This window comes from Epinephelus fuscoguttatus, linkage group LG14 (genome assembly GCF_011397635.1).
Source record: "Epinephelus fuscoguttatus linkage group LG14, E.fuscoguttatus.final_Chr_v1".
NCBI lineage: Eukaryota > Metazoa > Chordata > Actinopteri > Perciformes > Serranidae > Epinephelus > Epinephelus fuscoguttatus.
The window spans coordinates 30,046,655-30,062,469 of NC_064765.1; the positions used below are offsets into that span (position 1 = coordinate 30,046,655).

The following is a 15,815-nucleotide window of genomic DNA, read 5'->3' on the forward strand; positions in this document are numbered from 1 at the left end:
AACTAATGCAGTCTTACAAAATAGCCCTGCAATCAATCCTAACATCATGAAGGTTATGATGTTCAGTTCTTATTAAGTCTGAGGTGAGGTGTTGATTTGACTTCATAAGTGTTATTCTTTCATAAAGTATATTTGTGTACGGCTAATGATGAACTTGATACCCTCCAGTGAATATAGCTGCTGCTTCTGCTTGGTATCATATTTCTTACATTTCAGAACAAGCTTGTCTTGTTACAGTTTGTCCTCCTTAGTGTAAATGTGTGTTTAGCTTTGTGTCATTATCATGATAAAATGAAAGCTCCATAAATAGGGGCTTAAAGGGACAGTTCACCCCAGAATCATAAATATATATTTTTCCTCTTACTTGTAGTGCTGTTTTTGAGTCTAGATTGTTGTGGTGTGACTTGCTGAGTGTTGGAGATATTGGCCATAGCAGGAGTGTAAATATAGATACAGGGGCCTGATTGCCACCTGGAAATACGCCAATGTTTGAAGTTGAATTTTGTAGCACAAAAGATGTGATAAAAACAAGTATATAAAAATAAACATGGCAGGGATTGTGCTGGAGAGGTAAGAAACCTGAACGGGCTAATGGTGAAAACCTCCCCTCTAGAATTTTAAGTCTATTCCAATACAAATAGTATTTTTCTCCTAAACATGAGAATGTAACGGACACAAGTAGTTATGACAATCATAAATGAAACAGACACATTCGCATAGGATAAATTGTTAAAAAAAAAATCACATTAAACCAAAAATGGTGCGATTTTTTTTTTCAATCTATAACACAGCTAGATGCTTATTCTATATAAACTATAAAGAATATAACTATGAAAAAACATTTAGTTTAAGCAATAATTTCCTATTTTTTTGTAGTTTTTATCATATACAGATGATTGCTGGGTAATATGTATATTGATGTGCAATATCAAGTCTGTTTAATCATGTAATGAAACTATACAATTTACAGGAGCTAGTTTCAGTGCAAAATCTGTCAAGACTGACAAGCTGGGTGCATCTGCAAGTGCTTTTATGTTTAAAAGCAGCAGTAAGACATACTGTTGGTAACATATACGCCTAAAACTCTGTCTGTGTGTGTGTGGTTCATAACTAGTAACTAGGGCACGCTTGGGCCCATCATTAGGGTCCACAGGGGCCTATTGTAACTTCCTCACACCACTGGGCCATAGAGATGTCTGCCTTCTCTCTAATATAATACGGAGTGGCACTCAGCTTGTGGTGCTCAAAGACGCGAAAAATACATTTGAACAATTCAACAGCAATCTCTAGCGTGTAAATGTGCACTTGACTGCAGAACGCTGGTGCAGCCATTAGCACTGTCACCCTACAGCAAGAGGGTTTGGGGTTCTGGGTTCAAATCCAAGGGTCAGCTGGGGCCCTTCAGTGTGGAGTTTGCATGTCAACATGAGTTTTCGCTTGGTTCTCCATCTTCCTCCCACAGTCCAAAGACATGTAGGTTTGGTTAACTGATCACTCTAAATTGCTCATAGGTGTGAATGTGAATGGCTGTATGTCTCCATGTGTCAGCCCTGTGATAGTCTGGCCACCTTTGTACCTCCCCTCTCTATACCAGGATAAGTGGTTCCAGATAATGAATGAAACTGCTCACAACAAGGTCTGTGGATTATCTTGAGTAACTGGGTCAGAGACATTGCTGTTGAGTTTTACGATTGTTTTTAGTGCCATCTAGTTCCATTATATTTGAGAGAAGGCAGACGTCTCTATGATTGATATCTCCAACACTTGGCAACTCACACCAAAACAATCTAGACTGATAAACAGCACTACAGGTAAAAGAAAAAATAGGTGTTTTTTATTCTGGGGTGAACTGTCTCTAATTTTAAAATGTGGTGATCAATCCTCTGTTGCATAGAAATAGGCAACTCTTACAGAAACAATGTATTAAAACACAGAAAATGCTTTATTTTCTAAAAAAGACAATAGAGAGAATCATTCTTATTTTCATGTGTAACAGTTTTCTCTTGGACATTCACATATTTACAATCAACAGTGGGCAGCAGTGTTATTGCAGCCCTGCTTTGAAATTTAAACTAAGATCTATACACTTGATGCTTATATACAACCTCGTGCAGTAAAGTCCAGTTTGTGTAAAAAGTCCTAAGCAGATATTAAAACTCTAAAATAGATCATTTTTGATCTATTCACAAAAAGAAAACATCTTAGTCGACATACATCTCTGGAGTGTAGGCACATCGGACTTCATATAACAGCTGTCAATATACACTATACATTCATATTTGCCAACATTATGATCAGAAGACAGACGTTGGAACCATGCAGTAGAAAAGTACCATTAAGTAAAGGGAAGTATGCAGCATTGAAACAGGGCTGAGTTCTCACTACATGCAGTGACGACACAGAGAGGGGTGCCTGAAGTCTTTGGTAAACAGTGTTTGAAATCAAGTGGCAAACATAAGCAATGCTTTTATGATACTCATTCACTCAATTAACACTATGAGAATAGTTATAAAGTATATCCAGTTAAAGGTCACCCTCCTCCAGAGGAGAAAACAAGAGTTAAAACACTACAAACGAGTGCAGTGATCACGCAAAACCTCCTACTGGACCCATCACTGTGGTGTGGGCTCTACAGTGGAGCTGCATCACAGGGTTCAGTATGACTTGGCATGTCTGGCAAGTTGAAGCTGATATGATCACAGGACTTCCAGGGTCCATCTTTGGTTCAGTTTTCTCTCATCATACGTGTTGAGGATCACCTGGTTCTTGTCATACTGATGACCACCTGAGAAGCAAAGACAATACTCAGTGGGTTTTGCGAGAGAAAATATTTTTAGACTGTTGACACCAACTGGTAAAGTTGGTCATTAAAGGGATATTTTGGATCTTTCAAATTGGGGTAGTATCAGGTGGTAAGCTAAAGTGAATGTATTACCTACAGTAGATGTTGGCCGATACACCCCCAGTTTGGAGAAGCAGACAGGAGCACTAACATGGAAGCTAAGCAAGCAGCAGCCCAATGTATTTTAGCCACTTTACAAAAGTCTTATCATGCTGTTCCCCCTCCACAGAGGTACATTGCTAAGCTCCTGTGTCGGTAGTCCTGCCAGATAGAGCTGCATAATTTTGGACTTAAACTTAAAAGTCTGTTGTAACATGGGTCTATTTTTGGTTTTAGGTGGATTAAATTAATAAATTACACTTGTCTGGAAAATTTTATTGCACTTACAGTAATGTAATAAGAGTTTGTTTACTCAAGTATCACCTCCTTTCTCTATGCCTCGTGTCTGTGTGCCTCGGTGAGAAGCACACAGCAGGGGAGAGAAAGGAGGAGTGACAGAAATGCAGCCAAAGGTATCATGATTTTTTCAATTAATGGTAGAGTCCTACTTCCTGCTTCTCCAAACTGGGGATGAGCTGACAGGCATCTACTGTATGCAATACACTGACTATGAATAAGTGCCTCACACAGCCCCACCTCATAAAAATTCAAAATACCACTTCTAGGAACCAAAATATTAAACACAGTTACTTATCACAAAATGTAGTTAAAGCCAAAACCACTTGACAAAAGACAAAACAAAACTTTGTAAGGGTGCATTGCATCTCCTCAATACACCAGCAGATGGAGCTGTTGGTTTAGGTCTGATTGAATCACAATCACATGCTGACATAGTTGAACTTGTTTTACTTTATTCCAACTAACGTAGCTGTACAAATACGTTTGAAATGAAGGCAGAGCAATCTGACCTTTGACCTCCAGGACCAGGTCAGGTTTGAGGTGGCAGTGCACTCGTCCGTCCGGGGTGATGTTCCACAGGTTGTTGCCTTTGCCTCGCTCCGGGGTGACACAAAGCCTGCTGCCCTCCATCAACAAACCTCCTGTAGTCTCCAGGCAACAGTCCTCAACCAGCTGGAGACAGAGAGGGCATGGTGGAGGAGGATGAACATGCATTAGTAAGTACTGGTTAATTTACTTGGCGCTTGAAATCCACTGCTGGTTTCAAGTGCGGAAAACAAATGACAAAGCTCTCATAGTATACATACCCCTGATGCCTCTTGCTGACACAATCCCTTTGATGAGACATTTTGTAATAGCAAGTATTCTAAAAATCTTTTTTACATAAAATCATAACCTCTTTGGCAAAGGTGACTGGTAGAATGAATTAAGTCTGTTGGGAATACATGTTTTTTCCTGCTTTGCATATTGTCTTGATCACACCCTTGTTTACAGGTACACAGCTAAAATAACTGTGCCAGAGGGTAGAGTGTTTTTCACTACAGCCATCTCTCAAACTACTGTAACAGTTCCAGCAGCAAATAACAGCTGTTTCCAGATAAACACAATTTCTGTGCAAATAAGTTTTAGGGCTCATACTGTATGTGGCACGAACACTGCTTACTGGAAGGTGAGTGAGTGCAACCATGAGACCGTCTGAGAGCAAAATCCTAATGATAATCAGGCAAATATTAGACTTTTAAAGCCCTACTACAAGTGTTTGTCAATAAAACACTTCCATATGTTCTGAAGGTGTTGTTTGAAGAAATGTTATGACCATAAGCTATTAAAAGATGGCCTGTTCACTTAAAGGAATACTTCACCCCCCAATTACTAGATTTATACTTGTTACTCACCCTGTTTTACACTGAATTCATGAAAAAAAACTTTGTTTTTCTTGCATGCCTCCAGTGAACAAAGAATCCAAAAAGAAAATTCTTAACAACAGAAAAACTATATCAAATCATCTGTTTACAAACTCTCACATATAATTCAAGTCTCATTGATCCAGTTAGTACTTCCTTACAAACAGCCATTTCTGAAGGAAACTGAACTGAAAGTGAAACTTGTCTATGCTCTCTTCAAAGCCAGACTCCATTGACAAAAATAGTAATTTTACCTCGCTGAACACACGAGCTGCTGGTCAATTGCTGCCAGCTTTTGGATTCTTCGTTCACCATACAAGCATGTGAGAAAAACATTTTCTTCACTAAGGCTAGGGCTGGGTATTGTTTGGGTTTTTTCCGATACGTGTTTTTAGACGTTTGAATCTGGGGCTCCGTAAGCCTCCATTGGGTGCAGTTGTGTTGCTACCTCCTCTCCCCTTGGATCTCCGCAAGTGTTGTGAGGACTCTATAACTTCACCTTATCCTCCGTCGGCATATGGGTGAGTAGATAATGGCTGAATTTTCATGTTGGATGCGCTATCCCTTGAACAGGTGTGTAAATCCAGGGTATCTAGCAGCTATCGCTGGTTCATGACAGAGTCACGGAGGACGAGGAGGACGAGGGGGGAGCTTGCTCCGTTGTGTTTGATAACATTGTTGAACGTAAACAGAAGTGACAATGGTGCTTAGCGTGCCTTTAAATAATAATATACACTCAACAAATGAATGAATGAATGATTCTGTTATATGTAATGTCCAATAGAGGGAGACACAGCATTAAAAAAAGCACCGAAAGGAGGCACCGCAATGTGCGTTTTGTTTCGGTCCAGTAGGTATTGGTTGTATAGGTACCGGTTCCATATAAGCACCGACTTTCTGTACCCAACCCTAACTAAGTCATCGTAACACTGGGTGAGTTATTGATATACAAATGGTCACTTGGGAGGTAAAATATTCCTTTAATACTTTTGTAGGTCTGTTACAGCAGTTTTGTGTGGTGTTGGTATAATGCTTTACCTTGCAGGTAAGCTGCCCGTCCCGATAGAGCCAGACCTGCTCTAGCCCTCCCATCTCCTCCACAGCCTGAATCCTCATCAGCTTGATGTCATCCAAAGTTCCTGTCAGGGACATCACACATCCCGTCTCCATGCTCCGCAGACGGAAGTACATCTGTTTCTGTTGGAGGGAAACCACGAAACCACATGATTTATGAATACATGTCAAAATAATTTATAACTGGATGTGTGACTTGTTTTATTGATCTGACTTGATTCATGTGACAGTATCTTATTTCATATTTTATGTGTCATATACTCCTCATTCATAGAGACACTAATTTGATGGGCCTATTTTTGATGGGCCCGTGCCCCCCCTCCATACCTGGAGTAATGGACGTAAGGATCCTATTTGCTGCCAGCCACTGAACTCCCAGAAGTCACCCACTTCACTTGGCTGGAGGAGCAGCTGTCGACCACGGTAGTTACTCTCTTCATATAGCACCCACCTGTGGCAAGAACAGCCATGTGTGTTAGTCCAGCTTCACAAATGTGCAGAGCAAAATATGAGACAACGTAAAAAAACAAAAAAAACAAAAAAAAAGCCAAGCTATGTGATTTACAGTTGTGACATTTGTTATTGACCTGGTGGCTCCCTCACATCTTTGACACGTTTGCTGCTCTTAATGAAACCATATCCAGTGCTAACACCATGTAAAGGGAACTTCATATGTTCGTGTCAAACCTTTTGCAGTATGTGAACATTTAAATATTTTTCCATGTATCCATTTGCATTTCATCAACATGTCTGTGTTTAAATATGAAGAACTTGGGTAAAAAACTTTGCTTATTTAAATATGTATTTAACAAATTTTACTAAACAAATTTAAGGTATACTTATTCATGCATATGTTATGGAAAATCAATATTATGTGTTACATTGTTATTCCAAATACTACAATGTACATATACGACAGTGTTGTTAAACAACTTTCATATGATTAGAAAACATTAATTATGTTGTCTTAGTTTGTTGTTGTTTTATGAGCTGTCAATCATGTTGGGATTTATAGCAGGCTTTGACAAACTGCGCTTTCAAGATGGTTTGTTCAAAGATGAAAAGTGGGAATTTTTAAAAGGTGACATACATTCCTCCCTCCACCACCAGGGAGCGTGTGCGTGTGTCGAGGCCTGCCTGCAGCAGGTTCACAGCTCCGTTTCTCAGCACCGCTCTGCGACCTCTGCAGCCAACCTTGCTGAACAAGATGATGGAGGGCAGAGAGAACTCCTGAACAAGAAAACCAGAGTTTGATTTAATTATTAGTCTCATTCATAATCACTTACAATGATTCCTTCATCACCAACAACAGCATCACAGAATGCTCAAATATACCTATTCATATAAGCAGTACAGGCAATACTCACATGTCCGGCAGTCTGTATGGAGCGAATGGTAGACTCTGAGGACAGGAAGCCTATGGTCTCTGTGTTGGGGTATTCTCCCTCCTCCAACACATACATGTCCTCTGTGAACTGAGCTCCTTCATACGCCACCCAGCTGACAGAGAATGACACACACAAGAACACACACGCTGTTGATTTAGAACCTTAATATCAACATTATGAATGAAGCTTTGGTACAGGAATAGGTATGAGTATGGTTGTTAGTTACTGTCTGTCTCAGATACAACCTGGGTCTTGCTGACACCAATGGCTGTTAAAGTTCTCCTACTAATGAGATGCAGGAATTAAAATGTATAAATGAACAAAAAGAAAAAGGTTTTCATCTGGCAAAGGTCTTTTTTTAGTTTGGTGCTAAATAAATACAGCATTCGTTCTTCAGCCAGCTGTGTTAAATCTCTCATACCCAGAATATCTCTGATAGTTTCAGCCAGTGTTTGGTGCCAGTTCAGTTGCGCCTACCTGCCAGCCAGCACTTTACAGGACTTAGGTACGAAGTCGTCATCCAGAGCTGATGCGCTGTCCTCCAGAGTCACCAGCCTTCCCTGGAAGTCTGGCTCAGAATACAGCTGCATCTGGAACACATGTAAAAACAAGGCTTAGTGACACAACCAGAACAGACTACGAAGATGGCTTGGGAAAAATGGATAACTCTGTTTAATATAAAGCCTTAAATGGAGGGATGATACCTTGAATTTTGTTGTTCCCATCAGTGTGTCCTATAAAACAGACAGGAGGGAGTTATTAAGCTTTGCATTAACAAAGTTCTTAACAAAACAATGGTCATGTAGTTGTTGCTTCCATGTGGAAACTCCTGATGAGCCACATCCTGTTTTGAACTGATCCTACACATTCATCTCTTACATGGAAGACCGGCTGTATGGATGAGATCATGTAGTTCTGGGCTCCCCAGTCCTCTGGGCTTGCATACAGGCCTCTCTCCAGCACGTAGAGCTCTCCACTGAATCCAGGCTTTTCAAACGCCACCCACCTACCAGAGACATAAAGAAAACATCCTATGACGCAAACACCTCAGTGACAGAACTTATTTATTACAGACAGATACAGGCAAAGCTGTTTCTCCATAGCCTGACTGGCTCTCTGATTAAATCACAGACTTGGACTTTATGCTGCCATCATAAAAAGAGCTAGTCCACACTGTAAAGAGGTTGTAAAACGATTCAGGCGGCCGGGCAGATGTACAGCAAACAGAACATTACACAAGATGTTGATAAACGGTAAACAAACTCACTCAGCTGAAAACATGCATCTGACAAAAATCTGTTCACTACAAAACGTACGTGTTTTAAAGTTATTAATAAATATTAATAACTGACATAAAATGTATGCAAACCACTTTTTTAAACAGTTAGCTACTTAACTACAATGTCACAAACGGTACAGTATGCACTCTACCTGGATCAAGGCCTTCCTTTTTTTAATTTTTTTTTTTCAGAAACTTCAAGAAGAAGCCTGCGATGTATATCTTTAAAGATATACTATGAATTTTTGGATTTTCAGTGACTGTTTGTACAAATGTTTGCAAGTGAAAGTGAAAGCGAAAGCCAGTCCCAGATTCATTCTTGCGTTGGAATGAGCTTTGTTCACTTGGCATTTCACTGCTAAATTTGGCTTTTTTTTGTCACTGTGTCTACCATTTTTGTAGCTACCTCTTGGATGCATTCTACTTAGGGTCTGGCATCTGGTCGCTACTGCTTGCTGTGTAAATGAACGTCCTGACCACAGCAAATAAAAAGAAAATTTGAAAATACAGGCAGAGGGCAGAATCTTTGCAAATTAATACACCACTAGTTCACTCTTCTTCATCAGTGTAAATCCTTGCCCTCAAGATACAAAGCTCATCCTTTGTCAAACGTGATGTATCAATTACCCTACTGAATCAGTCACACGAGATTATTCATAACTGTTCTCTAGGGGTGTATGTGTGCATGTCTGAATGTTTGTGTGTGCAGTGACAGAACACTTAGTCATGTATGGACAATGAAGCACACACCCAAAGACTAAAAGGGCATGTGTGGACAACGCAGAGTCAAAAGGTTTCCCTCCTTCATTGTGAACTTCTATTGGTTTGTTTGTTTTTTTTTGCATGTTTGGTTTTTAACAGAGGCTGTTTACTTACACTCCACCCATGACATTGACGGACTGAGTTTTGCAACCATGGCCAACGTCCTCCAAGCTCGGGACGGGACCCAGCAAGTCCGCATGGAGCCCCAGTTGATCAAAGTGCTGCTCGCTGAACAGTTTAACATGAGGGGACAGGAAATCCTGGGGAAGATAACACAGTGATATTGTTAGAAAGTGGAAAGCCACTTCTCTTATTTCAAATCTTCCCTGTCCAGAAAAAGTCTTTGTTTCATTGAGAATCAACAGGGGCAGAACAGACACAGTTTAAATGGCCAGTGAACTCTGAAAGGTGGAGTGCAGAATCACCATAGCAATCGGTGCTTAGTGCCAAGGATGAAAACAAGATCAGACAAGAAATCGTGCAGATTACCTTTTCAATGTGCCAATAATATTGCAGGTGATACTTACCGAGCACACGGGGCGAAGAGAAAGGAGCCCATCCTCAGATCCTCCCCAGTCACTGCAGTGAGGATACTCCCCCTCCTCCAGGATGTACTGCTGGCCTTCGAAGTCTGCCTCTTGATAGCCCACCCAGCTGTGAGGACAAAACAAAGGAATATCACTAAAATTTCACAACTTTTTTTGAACAATCTACTAAAATCTAAATTAATATCCGAAAAGTTGGCTGCCTCTAAAACAAAGATGATGGGCAAATAATCTTTGGCTGCTGCTGGTCACCCCCTTCATCTATTAACTCAAACAGATACTTACAGACCACTAAGGATCTTTATAGACCCCACTGTAGACAACGTCTTCTTGCTCTCGTCTGGTTTGCCTGTTTGTTCTCCTTCCGGTTCTTCTTGCAAGTTGTACGTGTCACTGTCGACCTCGATGCTCTCTCCATCAAAGTTGGGCTTCTCAAACACTAAGGCCTAAGTGGGAGGAGGAGAGAGGAGTTAAAGATGAGCGTTAGTTGTAAACACAGTCCTTAGATGTGTGTGTGTATAATTTGTGTATCCACATGTGTTTTGGGCTCATTACTATCCTAAGACAGAATTTTTACAGTGACATATCTGACCTCTGTCTGACAAGAAAGGTACACGGGATGTGAGAATAGACTGTAGGCTAAGAGCTGCCAATATACAGGAGGTACATACAGTATGCACAAAAAAGTGTTTGGACATCCTCTTACTTTCTTTAGGCTTTCTCTTTGAGCTGTATCTTGAAAATGTGCAGGGTGTTTTACTGGAACTACACAAGAACCTTTTGAGGAATCAGTACCTAAGTTTAGTTTGATGGTTCCAGGTGTAAATACAAGCCCCTGCCATTGGGTTAGTAGTTTCACTGAAAATAGAGTTAGACTTTGTTGTCATCAGTCATAAAAGTCCTTTTGAAACTCAGCAGACCGTTTACTGTCGAGACAGGAGCACTGCAATTTTCAGTCTGTCTTCACGTCTGCGTGTTTACTTTTTATCCATTCATAACATCCGACTGAAATATGAGAGTCACGCTGCAGTTAATACAAAGAACAGCATGACTCTTCCTCATATGAGACTAATTTGTCTTCAGATGTAGCAGAAATACAGACAGGAATGCACAAGATGGACTTAGCTCCTGGTTAAGTTCCTCTGGTTTCATAGTTCCTGGAACATTTTGGTCAAAAGGGCTATTAGCTACCACAACCCAAATCATGAAAATGATTAACATATTTTTGGTAAATTACTGGATGAGTCTAAAACTACAGACACAAGTACATAGGACGCCTGCAGTGTCCAATCTAAGCACTTTGTCAGTTTGACAAAGTGTTACAGTGATTTAAACTTCTTGTTTTGTTCAACCAACGTGTCCAAAACCTAAAGATATTCAATTTAAGGTAATATATGACAAAGAAAAGCAGCAAGTTCTCACATTTGAAAACTAAAACGGGAGATTATTTGGTGTTTTTGCTTGAAAAAAGGACTGAAATGATTTATTAAATTATCAACATGGTTGCTGATTAATTCTAATCTAATCCATTTAACCTAATCTAATTGTTGAAGCACTAGTTCTGCTAGTTCTTGCTTGATCAAAAATCTGAGCATGATGTTTGGTCCCCGTCGGGAGTTTTGAACATCATGTGAAATTATTGCTTCAGAGTGCTCTAAAAAATCAGCTCCCTCCCACTCAAAAATTTTAGAGGAAGTCATTTATGCTTTCATCACATCACATTGACTACTGCAGTCTGACACCAAGTTTAAGCCTGTCATTGGCTACCTATTCTTATTTTCCAACCCTTTCACTGTCAGTGTGTTACTATTTTCAAAATTCTTGTCCCTATGTGAAACTAGTCTTGCCTTGCAACACCTATCGCCACACTTCGTTTTAGTGCTGTGTGTGAAACAACAACAGCAACTCAGAGCTAGCAACCTACATGCTAAAATGTCTTAATATGTTATGTGGTCTTGTCTTTTGCAAGGATTTAGGCATTTTTAATCCCAAGGCTCACCTCTCCACGTGCAAATGTTTCACCAAAACAATTCCTTCCCGACACTATTTATCAAGAGCACTGTTGCTGTATTCTGGGCTTAGTGCAGTACAAGACACTCCTGATTGGTTAGAGGAATACAAACAACCCAGAGCATTCTTTCCCTTAATGCAGAACTATGATGATACCTTTCTTCCAGCACTGGCACAGCACTAAACAAAGTGTGAAGTAGAGACAAGACTATGACTACTCTCATACCTGTAATGACACTTCAATATGTATAGTTTCTGTAAACAGCAGATAGTGATAGATGCAACAAATGTAATGCAAAGCAAAACACACCTTGAAATCATGAGGGTGCTCCACCTTTATTGGTCCCTGTAAAGACGAGACACACATTTGTCAGACCAAAACACTTTTTTAAAAAAAATGACAGTACAGTGCAAACATATATCATCTATTTCATGTGTTGTACCATTCGAAGGGGTCTGAGAGACCCAACAAAGGGCTCATGGAAACCCCAGGCCTGTGGGCAGGGATACTCCCCCACTTCCAGCACTCCAACAAAACCTCCAAACCCTGGATTGGTGTACACCAGCCAGCTGCAGACACACAGAGACAGCACAGGAGAGAGAGAGAGAGAGAGAGAGAGAGAGAGAGAGAGAGAGAGAGAGAAAGACAGGGGAGAGGAGAAGGAGAGTAATAGACACAGTGACTTTTCTCTTCACAGTGCCTTGTCTTATCCTATCAGATAAAAGCAATAGTGTATCACTACACCATCAATAATCAGCAGCAATTAAAACTGACAAGCACAAACTCAGCTCTGTATGCATTCCTTCACAGACAAAAAACAGATGCTGCACACAGACTCATTCCCATGTAGTCATCAGCAAGCACACTACCGTCGCAGCGCTGCATCATAAGACGTGCTTTAACTGCAGCATCTAGCACCAAGAGGAAGCATCACACTGCAGCCCGTAAACAGAAAAGCTATTGCTGTTTTTAATAAAGTAAAAGATCTGAGTACTTCTTTCACCTCTACATTATCTTAAAGTCACGTGTGGACACCATCTCAAAGTTAATTTCTCACCTAAAGTGCCAATCTCCACAGCTATGGCTCATCAGGCAATACCTTTGTTGCCACTGTCTTTATAGTTATGGGAATGCGGGTTGTATAGCTCGGGCTATTTCTCAACCTCAACAGCTAGTCTCTCCTCATCCAGTCTCCGACACACACAGAGACAGCGACAGCAAGAAGCGAGGAGAGAAGTCAAGCTACTTTGGGGGCCCAAATGTGTAAGTATGGAGTGAATGGAAATGGGGATGTATATAAAAAGCAATAGGGTCAGGTGTTTAAAGCGCGCTGTACAGCGGTGTGTTTTGGCATTTAGTTGCAGGCCAAGAATGAAACTGAAAGATGTTTCCATAATGCAAAAACCCCCTTCACTTAAATTCCCCAAATGAGTGACAGGAAGAGCTTTTGGCTGTCGGCTGAACTTACACTCCAGAATGAACCTTAATGGAGCCAGTGGTCAGTGGGATCCCATAGGAGCCAATCTCCACAGTGTCGTCACAGTAAGATGACACCCTTCCCAAACCGTTTACCTCTGCAAACAGGTCAATTCGGGGTACGCTATAGTCCTACAAAACACAAAATAAAAATATGATTATGTGAGAATTCCAAATATTTAATGCCAACACATTATCAAAGTGTCTGAATAAGCAAGAATTTTTAAAAACTGTATTTGGAGTAATACACTAGACAGTTACGGGTACAGATACTAGACAGTTTTAAATAGTCATGCCACATGTATTTTTGGTCAATACCTTTACACAGGGATCATATGAAGTGGCAAACAACACAACAGGACAAACAGTGACAATGACATGGATGTAGTGTGATAGTCTGACAAATCGACAGATTTACTTACTCTAACTACCAATCGAATAGAACCTATGACCAAAGGCGCTGTTGGTATAGGCTGACCCATCTGGTCTAGTGTCGTCGGAGTTCCTTCCTCTGCCCACATATTCAATATTTGGTCTGTAGGACCTTCCTCAAGGGCAATGATACGACCCTGGAAGCCAGGTTTTTCATAGAGGAGCCAGCTAAAGGAAAAGAGAACTGCATCATTACATTATCAAAAATCAGAAATTTATTTTTTAAACAGCTTTGTGGATGGCTCTATTAGATACATGCTTATAAGGATGACCAGAAACAGAATACAAGTGAAAGGATCTGGTAGGATGGTTCTGAAATGTGGCCAGTGTAAAAGAGCCACGTGCAGACACTTCACCTGGATAGTCATTTAGATTATATTGTATCAGCAGGTTTTTACTGAATTATTATTAAACACGCAGTTTTTTTTATGAATGCTACTGAAGACCCTTACCACCCTCTGATGACTCTGACTGAGATGATGGGTGACAGTTTCATTGCAGTGGCGTCCTCTACATCACGGTAGAGTTCAAATGCCTGCCCTCCAAACTGAGCATGTTCATGTATGACAATCTGGATAAAGACACAGACATTCATTAAATACAGAGGCAGCAAACAATGTATTATTGTATTATTTAAAAAAAAAAAGCAAATGCATAATATTTTATCATACCTTTCCAGGCCTTTTGTGGAACCCTTTTATTGCTGGTATCTGAAAGAAAATATAATATTTTGATTATGAACTTGAACCTGTGCTTTAAAAAAGATTTCAGTCCTCCAAACAATAGAGCTAACATTATTTGTTAGCCTCTTCAGACCCAAATCATTTATAGAAATAAGATATGTTGCTTATCTCCACCAGACATGTTACAAATGTGTTCATTTGAATTAATTTTAACCTGAATGTTATTTTTATATACATAGAGGATATTGTTACAATAATGTTTTCACACAAGCGTGATTAGGACTCTTTGGTCAAGTTTGTACTACTAGCACCAATACTCACATCTAGGGCAGCCCGTAATAGTTGACTAAACGTTAGTCGACCAGAAGGGTCATTAGTCAGCAAGATTTCGTTGGTTGCTTAGTCTCGGAACAAAAAAACAAAACAAAACAATAAACAAGAACAAACAAACGTGAAACTCTATCAGGAGCTGCACCTTGTCAAAATAAATCAAAATCTAGATGACTGGACCAAGTGGTAATTTAATTTGAAAGGACATACACAGGAAGTGGCCACATTCAGCAGTCACTTTACTTTAAAAAGCCGGTACCTGCGGTTATTACACAGGCTAGTTAATAACGTGTGGTGAGTATAGAGAATAAAGTGTGAGATCATTTTAAGAAGGTGAAGGACGAACCCAAGGTGATATGTAAACTCTGCAGGCAAACGTTCGCCTATCATTCATCGACTACAAACATGTTGCATCTGAAACATGTAAGTAGCCACATGTCCATTAGCCACTTAGCATAATCATTACTGCTTTGCCAACAGCGTAATTATCAGGTGGCTCGCTCAGTGTGTGATGTGCACTTGTAGATAAACTATAGGCCTACATAGGGTTTTGTATTTCTCTGTAATGTAGCACAGTGTTAGCAATGTTACTTATACTATTCTTTCTCAGACCTTGAAGTCAAACCACTGCCCAAAATATATAATTTAATGATCAAGTTAATATTGTAAACATGCCGCCAACTAGTTGACTAATGGCCCCTAAATGATGACTACTGGTCAACTAAGAAGATTCTTAGTCTGGGGCAGCCCTAGAAGAAGCCAAAATAACTATATTGTAACGCCAAGGGTCTAAAGGGAGAGAAATGAACCCTTGCCATGCAGTCCAAACACAAACATGCTTTTTGCATAGTCCTTCTTTATTTGCCTACTGACGCAAATGTCTTAATGTGACGTGACAGTTGAGCTTCAGTTGATCTTGGCAAAGAGTCCCTGTTCAAAATTCCAGACCTAGGACATGCTCCTTTGTCCTGTCCTCACTTGCAAATGATTCACGACTTTGTTGCAACAGCACCACAAAACAAAAGAACAGGATATGAGCTGGGACATATCACCGCGGAAATAAACTAAGACTTATCAATCCTTTGTGTGAAAGCCTGGCAGGTCAGAACCCATTCAGGCTTTAGGCTGTTAAATCTCTTTACAGAAGACTGTTTTAATAATTAATTGAACTGAAACTTTAATTACTGAAGC

At 40.2% G+C, this 15,815-nt stretch overlaps 1 protein-coding gene across 2 annotated transcripts in view; it reads right to left on the reverse strand.

Annotated features, from left to right (window-relative positions):
* Positions 1 to 1,923: 1,923 nt before the first annotated feature.
* crybg1a (crystallin beta-gamma domain containing 1a) overlaps positions 1,924 to 15,815 on the reverse strand; it is a 57,491-nt gene continuing 43,599 nt past the window's right edge. For both annotated transcript variants that reach the window (XM_049595213.1, XM_049595214.1), the window contains 18 exons: positions 14,283 to 14,321; positions 14,064 to 14,182; positions 13,602 to 13,779; positions 13,172 to 13,311; positions 12,146 to 12,272; positions 12,013 to 12,048; positions 9,978 to 10,138; positions 9,675 to 9,801; positions 9,262 to 9,407; positions 7,986 to 8,112; positions 7,811 to 7,840; positions 7,584 to 7,696; positions 7,086 to 7,218; positions 6,809 to 6,948; positions 6,046 to 6,169; positions 5,683 to 5,841; positions 3,751 to 3,913; positions 1,924 to 2,785 (listed from right to left, as the gene is read on the reverse strand). In XM_049595213.1, coding sequence (XP_049451170.1) covers positions 2,697 to 2,785; positions 3,751 to 3,913; positions 5,683 to 5,841; positions 6,046 to 6,169; positions 6,809 to 6,948; positions 7,086 to 7,218; positions 7,584 to 7,696; positions 7,811 to 7,840; positions 7,986 to 8,112; positions 9,262 to 9,407; positions 9,675 to 9,801; positions 9,978 to 10,138; positions 12,013 to 12,048; positions 12,146 to 12,272; positions 13,172 to 13,311; positions 13,602 to 13,779; positions 14,064 to 14,182; positions 14,283 to 14,321 — 2,151 coding nt within the window. In that variant the 3' untranslated portion in view covers positions 1,924 to 2,696. The remainder of the gene's footprint in view (positions 2,786 to 3,750; positions 3,914 to 5,682; positions 5,842 to 6,045; positions 6,170 to 6,808; positions 6,949 to 7,085; positions 7,219 to 7,583; positions 7,697 to 7,810; positions 7,841 to 7,985; positions 8,113 to 9,261; positions 9,408 to 9,674; positions 9,802 to 9,977; positions 10,139 to 12,012; positions 12,049 to 12,145; positions 12,273 to 13,171; positions 13,312 to 13,601; positions 13,780 to 14,063; positions 14,183 to 14,282; positions 14,322 to 15,815) is intronic.